Source organism: Gavia stellata, chromosome 1, assembly GCF_030936135.1.
Source record: "Gavia stellata isolate bGavSte3 chromosome 1, bGavSte3.hap2, whole genome shotgun sequence".
NCBI classification, from domain to species: Eukaryota; Metazoa; Chordata; class Aves; order Gaviiformes; family Gaviidae; genus Gavia; species Gavia stellata.
The window spans coordinates 99,254,466-99,267,704 of record NC_082594.1 but is presented as its reverse complement, the minus strand read 5'-3'; the positions used below and the strand labels follow the sequence as shown (position 1 = coordinate 99,267,704).

The 13,239-nt window shown below is 37.8% G+C and overlaps 1 protein-coding gene across 2 annotated transcripts in view; it reads right to left on the bottom strand.

The window, feature by feature from the left end:
• DSCAM (DS cell adhesion molecule) overlaps positions 1 to 13,239 on the bottom strand; it is a 410,765-nt gene that overhangs the window by 115,781 nt on the left and 281,745 nt on the right. For both annotated transcript variants that reach the window (XM_059818552.1, XM_059818562.1), the window contains one exon: positions 113 to 309. In XM_059818552.1, the coding sequence (XP_059674535.1) occupies positions 113 to 309 (197 nt within the window). The remainder of the gene's footprint in view (positions 1 to 112; positions 310 to 13,239) is intronic.

Below are 13,239 nucleotides of genomic sequence, written 5' to 3'. Positions count from 1 at the left end.
GCAGTGGGGCTCTGACCTTGTAGGGCAGAGATAGCTGTGCATCCCTCCCAAAACCAAATCAAGCAACACTCTCACGCATGTAGGTGAGTCATGTGTCACTTTGTTTTCTTACCTGCAGAGTAGAGATCACTTCATCTCCAACTTCCTTGGTGGAAACAAGGTAACGGGACATTTCAGGGTTAATGATTCTGTCTTCTTTTTCCCAGCGGACTATGATGGGTTTCTCTCCATGTGCTGTGCAGCTCATTTCCTTCTTTTGACCTTGTGTTGCCAAGGTGGTATTTGGATAGGAAGTTATCATAGCTGGAACTAAAAACAGACAAAAAAAAAAAGGTCATTCTTCAGTGAGCTGACTAGTCTGATGATACAGTGTTGACCCTTCAGTCTGGGTCTCATTCAGCTTGTTCATATTTGACCAGATGGCCAAAAATGTGAGAAATTATTTTACTTTCATTTCTGTGTAAGAGAATTTTCTTAAGACGGAAGATGGGTCTCAAAGGGAACTTAGCAGAGAGGAGCTGGGAGTGGACAACTGGACAGTGGGGCTGTAGAGACAAGAACATGCAAATCCAAAGGAAACCTGGTTCCATTTGTTTTGCTGCTCACAGGGCAACTTGTAACATAATTAAACTATTCACAGTACATAAAGGTACTGTAAGTAATAAGCATTCAGGTATGGGGCCAATAAAGAACTGATAAAAATTTCTTATTCCTTCTGATGAGCTACTGTTTTATTTGCTGACAAATATATGCTCTACCATTTTGTATTATAGTAATGACCTATCAAAATGAGGGCTCAATTAAACCAGGAGCTGTACAAAATTAAAAGGCTCTGCACCAAAGAGCTTACAGTCCATGTATGTGCTGAGTGCATAGTTAAATTGTACTGAACTGAAAGTATAATTAAACTGACAATAAACCTAGCTAGATTTGAGTTGTTATTGTATTCAGAAGGTATGTGCAGAACAGTTTGGACATAATTGTCAACTTCATTTATCATTTAGGACTTTAAAAGATTTTAATGTTGAAAAAAGTACTTTCTTGCTAGCAAGAATAGGCTTAAACCTCAAGTATTTTCACATTTTGGAATAAAATTTTTCTGGAAATAGGAAGAAAAAATCCTTAGAGTATTTTACTGCAACCCCTCAAAACATGGCGGTTTTGAAACAAGATAGTCTCTTTGGTGTCCTCAGTAGCCTGTCCTTTCCATCCCATATGATTTGTCCAGCAATAAATAGCATCTGGGCATTTGTGAGTAGGAAGAATCAAAGCCCATGAGTCTGCCTTTCAGTTCTGGCCCTTTCCCTGCTTGGGAGAAGTTGGAAAGCCCTGGACAGCACATAGAACTGCTCTCTTCTGAATGAATCTGTCCACTCCTTTCAAAGCATATGAGGTCCCAGTAAAGAGTCCCTTCTCTAAGCTCTGCACTCCAGGGCTGCTTCCTGCAATAGCCCCACTCTCCTTCTTTTTATGCATGAACATTTGCCTCTTCTTATCAGAACAACTCACTCATTCCACCCGAACTTCTCTGGGTCTCTATTTTAAGAAGATGACATTGGCACAGGTTTTTCCTCATTCATAGACTGCATCTGTTGCTACTGGACAGAAAAAAATCCTTATTTAAATGAATTACTATAATTGCTATTCTGAAATGTTAATGCTTGGTGGCATGACCTTTTCACATGCCAAAGTTGTTGATGCTTGGATACGGCAATATGTCAGGATGCAGCCCTTTCTGTTCAAAGGCTTCCTGAACGAAAACAAACAGATTTGAAAATTAACAGGGCTGTGGAGCTGTGGGTTAGAGTTATGAATGGGATCTAATTACAGGAAGAACTCTTAGAAAGGTCTTGCGTGAGACATGAGGCTCTTTAGGCACTGGTATGTATTAGTGATGAAGTACGTCTTGTTTAACTCTTTGGATATTAGGTACCGATTCATTTTGTCAAAGTGGAGCATTCAAAGATAAGAAATGATGAATAATCAGAATAGAAAATTAGGATGAGTCTGATTCCATCTTCCAGAGAATGAAAATAGCTTCAGTTTGATCTGGCGTCTCTCCAAGTGCTAGTACCCACAAGGAGGTTACTTTCAGAAAGTCACTTTTTGTGCCCAGTTGCTTGTTGCTTCCAAACACAGAAGCTAGCATACTAGGCCTACGCAGCTGCAGGTCTGTGGGCCCTGTAAGCGCAGGTATGTGCACTTGAACATATCTGCCCTCATCTGCAACACCTAAAATAGACCAACACATCCTTTTATGCATTTTGTTCATTAATAAGAGACTCAATTCAAATGAGTGGCAGGCTATTAAGGAGTCCACATTACTATCATTAGCTTGTGCCACCACCTTTCTTCCTTCCATAATCTCCCAAGCCTCCCACATGTCCCTTCTTTCTTCATTTGCCACACCTCTCCACATCTCCCTCTTTCTTCCTCAATGCAACACACTCCAGTCCCCTTCACTTTTCCCTCTCCTCTTCCTGCTGCAACCTCCTCAGGTTCTCACATGTTCCCTAACTTCTACAGCAATGTTTTCCTCCTCCAACCTCATTTCCCATCCCTAATTAAGCCATGCCAAGTTCCCAAGTGACCTAAGTGATTTTCTCCACAGTGGCAGTCCTCCTTCCCATCAGTATCTCTTGCTTTGAGTTTCTCTGGTGATGGAGGGAGCATGCACTTAGCCCACCCAGGAGGTGAGGGGTGGTGTGTGCCTCCCCACGAGATACCTGAGCTCCTGGGGTGCCTGTGCCCCTGGCAGGAGGGCTCAGTGTTTGGAGCAGGTGAGCCTTGCACTTGCTTCATGGACAGGAGCACACAGTGTGCACCCACAGAAAGCAGGACGTCTGGATTTCGACTTAAATCCCACGGACCTCGAGGAGCCTGTCTCAGAGCCTCCTTCCTCACTTTTGCGTCTCCAAAACAGTTGTCTACCAAGAGTCCCCTGATGGGTGACATTGCCAAACTAAACACCACGGCGATCTTGCTTGCTTTTTAAAAAACAGAGGCAGGCTTATGAAGCTCAAATTTTTTTCCAACAAACTTTCTTAATAAGAGCAGCATGAAAACACATAAAGAAAGATGACTTTATTCCTCAGATATAGCTTTATCCCTGCTTATCCTTCCCTTCCTCTCACATAATCTTCCACATGGATTCCTTACTGCCATAGCAATGCCTCACAGCTAAATATTTCCCCTTTCTCCAAAGCTGATTTTTTACTCTTTACGATTTATCTCCAATGATCCTAAACCACAAGCTCTTCTTTTTATCTTCCTCTATGTCAAAAGATTTCTGGTAACAAAGCCAAATTCCGAAGCATATTTTAGGCAATGTATTTCTTCATCCTCCAACTATCTTTAATCAAATTACTGATGCAAATAACTGAGATAAATATGCTGGCTCTTTACTGACAAAATAATCTAGAAAACTGTAAATAAGCAAACTAAATCTGTACTATATATGCATGAGATATTCTCTCAGGATGTCTTAAAAAAAAAGTGAAGACATTTAGAAATATATCAGGATGATTCAGATGCCTTATTAAGTGTGGGTATCCTTTATATCTCTTCAAATATACATTATACACACACACCTATAATGATATGTATTTATATAAGAGAATTTGCTGTGTATGTTCAAAGAATGCATAGCATCATGTTCCAGGATTTTAGAATAGGCTTCCGTATGGGACAAATTAATCCAATTCTTTCTCCTCTGGGGTTCTCCATGTCTTTCTCTGAAGCATGCCATGTGGTGCTGGGTGTTGTTAAAGGTCTACTGGTTAAAACTGGACAAAATAGAAGCTACAGTACATAGATTACAGTGATTTTCATTTTCAAGGTATGCATATCGCTGCTAGCAGCATTAATCTAGGAGATTTCTCTGTTTAAAGTTGAGCTTCCACTTGGAAAACTGATTTGTTTATTCCTTTTCCTAGGTCAACCCATTGTTTTCCCCTTTCTTTGTGGCAACCCAGTAAGGAGTAATCTCATTGCTTTATAGTATTAACAATTTCGTCATTAAAAATCAAAGTGCAAAATTCAGTAGCCAAGGTTATTCTTAAGAATCATGGAACTGGCTCAGACAAAACAAGAACCTTTTTGTCCCACTCTTGAAGAAAACTGAACCTGGACCTTTCCTGAGAAATCTGACTTTCTTTTCTCTGCTACTGCTGAGTGTTTTATCAGGAACTGAATGCAAATAAAAATTAAAACATTTAATTACCTTGACAAAGATGATTCTCATTATCCAGAACAAGGAGGCTATAGTAAGTTAGGTAAAGCTTGAGCAAAGTAACAGAAACTTTTGAATCCTTTTAGAACAAACCTTAATGAATTACTAGAAAACCAAAATTCACATTCATTTTAAAAATTATGTAGGGAGTGGGGGGCAAGGGGGATAACTATTTTTTCTCTCTTTTACCTCATAGATGGAAACAGCCACGTGGGAAGAAAGCAAATTAAAAGGCTCCCTATCTTTTAATTTGTAATTAAACACTAAATATCCTTGTAGCATCCTTAAATGATTCTAAGACTGACTGAAGTTCTCAGTACGTTTAAGAGCTATTGCTATCTGTAGTGTCCAAATGGTATTTTTCTAGCAACCTGGCTGTGGTGAGGAGAGGAATACAAGACAGCCAGCACCACAATCAATGGGGAGAATCCATGTGACACTGTACAATGTGTTTTGAGCTGTATTGAGAGTTAGATTGTTGATCATAGCCAAACATTAATGCAGATTCAAGTTGCTTTTGAGACAGAGGATGGAAAAGATGCAGCAGATAAACAAATCTAATGATATAATGATCTGGAGATAACTGAACACAGTGAGAATTTGAGAGCACGCTTGGTAACAGACATGTCCTGGACTCTGTCACTGATGCGACTCCAGGCATATCAACATGTCTTACCATGTCTCCACTTCTCTTGGTCTGACGATCTCTGCTCTGGCAGAGTGTCCTCCCACATAACTTGGCTCCTTCACTGGAGCATGCTCGAACTGGGCAGTTTGGGGAAATGTCTGTCACCATAGTGGGATTCATCTTGCAAGCATCTATACCAAGCTAGGCATCGCAGACTTCCTCAATGGAAAGAAAGATACTTATAGAGTGTTGTTCTTCTAACCAGATGAACTCTGCCCTCAAAAGCCTCTTCTTTACACTGATCATTCAGGAACCTGCAATGCCTTGCTCAGTTCCAGAGATGTGCGCCCTAGTGCTGTAATGAGGGAAGATGAATGCCATCTGTTTTTCTTGTACAGCTTCTAGAAGAGAGGACTATGGACCTTTGATGCAGTTTAAACAACCATGGGTAAAAATAACATCATGAATGAGGATAGGAGCTGTCATAAGAGAAAACTGCATTAAAGTTGAAATGACTATATATTGAAAAAAATAATTAAAATTCCGGTTTAATATTTAAGCCAAATTCATCATGTCCTCTCATGCTCATCAGCCACAGTGAGAATACTCTTCTGTCCATGAAAAATGAGGTTTTTCTACCTCAAAAACAAATTCCCTCTTCCTCAATCCACTTTTGCTCAGGCAAAGAAAGCCCATGCAAATACATTACTTACATTTAATGGAGACCAGCTCTCACACTATAATTAGTTGATTTCTATTTGTTAATTTATTTTCAAATTTAGTAGACTTCCAGGAGTTAGTGAGTGTGTTGCTAAAATTCTTCTTTTGAATTTAGTTTTCCCTTTCTGATAAATGACATTTTTGCTTACTTAAGTAGCATCTCTCCAGAATTCAAATGGTGTCCTGAATCTAGCAGAGAATTTTAAATCAATAGGACTGCTCAAATACTTCAATTTAAGCACACAGTTTCTTGGTAAAACTGTGACGTCTCCAGCAGCTGAAAATAATGCTCTTAGTCCTCATCCTCAAGAGATGCCCAAGACTAAAAAACAAACTGCATGTCTCAAAGGGTGAAAGAAATATGTTAACACAAAAATAAGCATCCCATTTTTATGAATACAAGTTATTTTCACAAAAATAATGGACATGTAATTAATGACAATTATTTTCTACCAATATTGACTAATTTTGAAAATGAACTTCATGTTTCTGACCTACTCATGTTCATCTGTTGTGAACCTCCCTCAGAGACATGTTTTTTTAGGATAAATACTTAAAAATTGAATGTAAAATATTTAAATATTTCATTACAGCGAATTTTGAATGCAATATTTTACTATATTGCTTGGAATTAGTAAAGAATTTGTTGTGTAAGAAATGCCGCTCTTGAATAGAAACAATACCAGGTGAATTATGTAAGTAATCAATACAGCATGAATTTCAAATTCCAAAAGAAAATGTTTTGAAATTAATTGCAGCTGAGGTTCCAGACTAAGAAAAATAATTTTAAACACATAAACCTGAGAAATTTGAGAGGAGAAGTAAAAATTTGATGAATTAGTATGACAGACTGAATCATTTACTCAGCTTTATTTTCAGGATTCTACAGTGTATACGAAATAAATTCAGAAAATTTATTGATAAATATATTCCTAAACATATTTTTAAAACAAAGCAAAACAAATCAGCGTACCCTCTACCCCCAGCCTGCCCTAAAAGGAGGGCTAGTAGCTTTTTGTACACTTCCATTAATAACTGTTAGATGAATGGATTTTTGGACAATAGGCAAGAGCTTCATAAGCAGTTTTATTAGCAAAATAATTTTCTGCCAGAACAGTATGAAAACCAGCACTACCATGGAAACAGAGAATGTGCACAACAGAAACGGCATCTTTATGTTTCTATTTAGTGAAGAGTGACGTCCATGAGAATTATGATATATAAATAATAGAGAGAAACTAAACAGACATGACCAGTCCATGTCCCAGCTACCTAAGTTTGCATTACAAATCCCATATCAAAACAAGAGACTGAGTGGTATGTAGAAACTGCATTATTAGGATATTAGGACAACCATACAAGGTAATCTTTGAAAAAAAATTCTAAAAAGAAATAAATCCCTGAGTGGGAATGAACAAGGATTCTGCACACCCTACAATACCATTTCAGCTAGCTATTCCACTGATATAAATGAAGATACTTTGATTATAAGTATTATTCAAACATGTGTTTCCAAGATAGAACAGGCCTTGTTTGATGCTAAGCTTTAATAAGAATGACAATGATGTCTTGCGTACTTGGCAGCTTCACCAGCGCCTCATGATCTGATTGAATATGTCAGGGTAAAGGCTGTGAACATTTAGGGTTCATATCTTATTCACTCAGAAGCGGTTTCAGGTCACATTATAGGAAAAGAGTTGATTTATTTTGCATGACAACTATGAATTTTAACCAAAAGACACATTAATAAAATAAAAAAGGTCTTTTCTCTCAAATTGCAAAGGCAATTCTTTCCTCTTCCTGAGGTCTTTTCTTGCATTAGTTTTATGTTTGTAGAGTGCAAACTGCTGTCTTCAAATGATACACATGAGACCAGCAGCTGCTTATATTTCTCGGTCTTCCCTTTGACTTTGACATGGTTCTGAAATGAATGTGACTTTCTTTCGCTTTGCCATGCAGCTTCAATTCCCATTTTGTCTAACTGCACTTCCTAATAACGAAGAGAAAGAAAATGGGAAATGATAAGCTGACAGCTTTGTTCCCTGCAGTCAGTTATAGTAAAAGCCTGTGGAAATTTGTGACAAATGATGGTAACCCACATGAGGCAGTGGAAAATCAGTTTCATCAAAGCTTGCCTAATTGTCAAAACAAAAATAAGTGGTCAAAGATCTACAAAAAATTACATTAGCATGTATATAATTGTGATTTATGAAGACTGAGACAAAGACCATCTTCCTTCACAAGAAATTAATGGACAATGTTGGAGTTACCATCACCACCATTGTTGAAAAGTATGGATGCCTAAAAATTAGTATTAGAAACATGTATCCATTAAGTATAAATTTCTTGGGCCACTTTCTATTCCAAATCAATTATGATCTTTCATCACCCTGTATAAAAGTCAGGCTGGAAAGAGCAGGAATGCTAAATAGTTAAAACTAGCAATATATAATTTTAGATAACTTCTCCAATGCTTTGATCTTAAATTGAATTCACTCTGCCATCAAGATGGCATCAAGTTTTAATGTTAAATAAGAGCGGTATTGCTATCGTAACTGTAAAGTACAGTGCTCTAATTTTTTGTGACTTACTGAATGCAAATCAGTAAAAACCAGACTAGAATTACACGGGACAGTGTTCATTTTCTTACAAGTTGTTGTGCTCTAAACTTTCCTTTTGTGTGCTTTCATTAAAAATAACCCAAACAGTTTATGGTTTTAAAATAAAAAAAAAAAAAGGGGGCAGAAAGTCACTGGAAAACACAAGCTTTAATCAGGTTATATTTTATGACACAGCAATTCCCATGAGTCTTTTAGATTTTGGAGTCTGTGAAGTGACATGTGTAAATGTCCCTCCCAGGGGAAGAGAAGCAAGCACTAATTGAGGTATTGACGGGTTTAAATGAAGCAGAAACACACTAAGAAACTCTGGCTACAACAAAAATTAGTATTGGTGAGTAGTGCATGCTGGGACATTAATGGTTTTCATTCACTGCTCATTCATGCAAGTAAGTATACTTTTAAACACAGTGACTTGGGTCTATAACAGCTCAGTTCTGAGCTAAAAAGCCATGAAATACTATCTGCTGATGTATAAGAGAGCTCTGTAGAACTAGTCTCATCTAGCCTTTCAGAGTGAATTATATTTTTATTGTCTAGATAGGTGCAACTAGACCAATAACATCTGATACTCTGATGATGGGAACAGACCTCAAATGTATTAAAATCAGCAAGATACAACACTCTATATTTTTGTAGACATTCTCTACATAAGAACATTAACACAAACAATATAAACATATATATTCTGCATATTAATACTAACAGAAACGTTATTGCTTTGCATATATACACGAAAGCATTCACCTGTGCATGGAGGTAGAGCACGTTCACAGAACCAGTCAGTGGGATTCATCTCAACCTAACTTCAGGTGGCTAAAAATTAGTCATCCAAGCCTTCAGCTAGTCAAATGAGGACTTCTTCTGTGTCAGTCCTTGGGGAGAAACAAAACCTTCTAGAGGGCCACTCATCTTGCCTTAATGATGATGAGTGGCTTCTTATTGAAGATAGAAGGAGCTCAGGGTGAGCTGCTTAGACTTTTACAGCCAACCTTTAGAAGTCTAGCTTGAAGTCAGGTGAATCAAGTGCTAAGGGTCTAATCTGAAATTCTACATTCTGTTAACTGAGGAGATTTAGGATGTCTCAGGAAAGACAGGAAAGGAGATTCAGCTGGGGAGAATAAGACCCTAATAAAAAGTTCTGAAGACATTTATTTTAAGGGCCATCAATCTGATTTCTCCAGTCAAAATTCTAATATTTGTCCCTTGTCACAGAGACCATCTGGGCATGGTTTGGGAATGGTCTGGCCAACTATGGAGCATTAGCTCTGCTTGTTGCTGAAACCCAACAAACTTGATTCCTGATCTATTCTATCTTTTATTTTCCACTATGAGGTCTATTATCTACTTTGACTGCTCAGCATGCAAGCAGCTTCTGCTGGGAAAACAGATCTCTCAAGTCGGTCCGTAAAAGGATAACATCTCTAGAAAAGCAGGGAACCATCTTAAAGGCTGCACAGTCTAGGAAAAACTGATAGGTAACTTGTGTACTTAACAATTTTTTTAATACATGTCTTATGGAAGGAGGAAAATACTAGTAAAGAAAAACAAAGAGGGCTTAGATAAACAAAATATTTATAAAGTAAAGATATTCAGGATAATACTTCTGTGAGTTACCTTTACCCATAAATAAACAGCGGCTCCTACAGCAGAAAGTCAGAAAGGAAAATTCTCACTTACTTTGACTAAATCTAAAATTAGAACCCCCTCGGGGATTTTTTTTGGTGCCTTTTACATTCATTGCTATCATGTCATTGCAGTGTTTTATTAAATCTAAAGGCTAGGCCTTTCCACTGAGTATTTTGGGACTATTGCACTGAACAATTAATAAAGCTTCCAGACAAAAGCAATGGTTTACAATTTGGATCCCATACCCAAATGCTTAAGGCCAGAGGAAGTGGACCCTAATTTGAACCAGGGTTATGGTTATTTTGGCTTATTCAAAGCAGACAATATGTTCATCCAGCTGTGGGCCAGAGAACAGCTGAAAAGGAGTTTTAAAGCCAAATTTTACACTACTGTTCCTGATGTTGACAGTGTCCTGCTGTTGTCCTGCTGTATAACTGGGGTCCTCCTGTATAACTGGGGTCAAGGTGTGTGTGTTTGTGTTTGCATGCATGCATATGCGCATGTGTGTGAGTGAGTAAGAGAGGAAAAAAAAATGTTTTCCATGGAGTCAAATGAGAATTATTTCAGTACCTGGAAAAGAAGATAAAGCAACCCTTATTGCCACCTTCCCTTGACCTTCAGCTATCCTGTGGATTTCTCTTTTCAAGACACTCTTAAAAAAATGTTTCTATTTCTCTGGAGACTGTTTTTACCCCTCGGCCAAGGAAAGGCATCGTAAATACTAGTGTTTCAGGCAGGAGTAAATTATAGCCATCCATCTCATGAACAAAGCACATGGCACAGGGCTGCAGGTCACTTTCCTCCGCAGTACCCGCCCCCCCCCCCCCAGCATGAACATTATAAGGAGTTCAAAGGACTTGGTTTATTTTTTTCCTTTAAACTGTATTTCAAACGAATAGGAACTCCCATTCCCTCTTCCACATAGAAATGAACACCCAAAAGCAGAGGCCAAAATGGCAGTGGTGATAATGTAACCACCAGCAAAGTAAGAAGGAAGTCATGCTTCTAAGCATGGTTTGACATATTGTATATGATGGATGTTGAATATGATAAATGAAGCAGCTAGTTACAGGGGCAATACAAATATTAATTTTATTTTATTTTTTATTTAAACAGATTGTCAAATGTTTCTTTTTTAATCACATCCTTAAAAAACACACACCCACACACACCCTGTACTTAGATCTAAACTTGCTACCTAATTTATTAAATAATCTTCATACAAAGAGTTTGGCTTTAGGAAATCCAGGAGTTTTAAGTGCTGATTTGGTGATTCTGGGTTTTGTTTTTATTTTTTAAAATTATATGACATTATAAAAGGAAAAATCACTTACAATGGAATATTGTGGGTTTATGCATTATCTAGCAACCTTATTAGTCACTTAGACAGGGAAGTCAGGTTTTATCTTCAGGTTTTGTTGGGGTGGTCTTGCTCTTTCTATGAAGCATTTCAGAGTTTCTTGTAAGTTGGTAAGAAGCTTTTCAGAGCCATTCCTGTTGGGACTTTGGACTGTCATTTTTTTGCCAGAGAACAGCTAATTTCTTTGACTCAAAGCTTTCTATGAGACTGTGGTCTCTTTGACAAAAGGAATTGCTGAAAGGGGTTTTTTAGCTCAGCAGTCAATTACTGGTCAAAAGATGAGAAAAAGAGACTTCAAACACTCAGAGTAAGCAATATAGTCAACAATCACTGCCTATTTGAGGACACAACCTTGCATCTAAATGCCTCAGCCTTTCCCTCCCCATGTTCTGTTTTTCTAGCATGACAAACATTTCACTGTATATATAGGCTTGGGTAAGGTCAGCAACACAAACAAAGTAAAACAAGACAGACTAAAACTATTAGTTCATCATCTTCAATTACTTCAATTAATATTTTATTTTACTTTTAAAATGAAATATTTCCTATAGCAGACAGAAATACTCATCCCACTATAGCTTATAACTTGGCTGTAAGTACATCAAGTTGTAAAAATGGTCAAGCAAGGCTTCGAAATTCATTTCTCTGCATCACATCTAACCACTATTTCTTGGGATACCCTTCCACTTTTTATGACTACACAGAAAAAAAGGGTTTCTTGGTCCCTGGTTATAGCACAGTGCTGCCCAATAGACTGGGTGGGTGGCTCAGGCTTGGAAAGGAGCGATCAGGGCTTTCATGTTCCCAGCTGTAAAAGTAGGATGCCCTACATGTCCTTGGCTCCACAACAGGTAATCTGAAAATGGTGAAAACTTCAGATGAAATGGGGGTCTCAGGATTTCCCAGCCCCCTGTGATGAAGCTGAGGACCCTGAGTGCGCCTGTGGTTTGACACCATGGGTGCAATCAAGCTCTGAGCTCCACAGTTCCTGGTTCAGTTTTTAGTACCATCTTCCTGAGACATCTGGGAGGATTTGTAGTCAGCTGTGGCTGGACTGGTCCCTCAGAGCCTGGTTCCTGGGCAATAATATATGTGTGAAATCTACTGGTGGGGAGCCAATGGATGGAACTTTTAGAATATTACTAAGCATTTACTTTCAACTGTTGTCTGTGCAAATATCTAACATTTTATTTTTCTGTCCAGAAAAACTTTTGAAATTATACAGAGAAACGAAATCATAATTTTCAGTGAGCCGTCATTCATAATTATCATTTCCCTATGACCTGGAACTCTTCTGTTTATTTTATTCATAAACAAATGCAAAAGTCATCAGCTGATGTGCAAGCTTCCCTTCTTGTTAATCTGTCTCTGTTATGAAACTGGATTCAGAGCACCAAACACTTTTTAGACAGTAATGCTACTTCATTCACCATAAATCCAGGCAGATTCCAAATACTGTCTAAGAGGCAAAAGACTGCTTTCCATTATCAGGTTTGCAGGCTCTTCAATTTCTTGCATGACCTGACTAATTAGACACATGGCCAATGGCTTAACCAATTGGATAAATCTTTTTTTTTTTTTTTAAATTGTAGAAACCCTCTATTAAGCAATAGTTAGAGCTACTTATCTTATAAAGACTATGACATAAGCACAGAAATGGTACAGTTTGTTTTAAAACTTGGTACTGCCACTTCACCCACTCCAGGAGCTTTTATCAAATGAGATCTCCTAGTTAGACGTTACATAAAACACTGAAAGCAGGAGAAAAAAGAGTATATATTACAGTTCTGAACGTGTCAAAAAATCAGACTAACACGCTTATAAAAATCTTCAAAAGGCAAATTCTGACAGAAAAGGAAAAAAAGTTATGAAAATTTATGAAAATTCTCAAAACTGATTCTTTTTTTCAGCCAAACAATGCTCGTACAATCGCTCAAATTCACAAAGCTAAAATCACTCTAAGGGACATGGCTTTCCTGGTTGTCACCTGGGAATACATTCTTGACTCTTTAATTCATTCCATGAGGAGAAAAAGGTTATGGTATTACTGAAC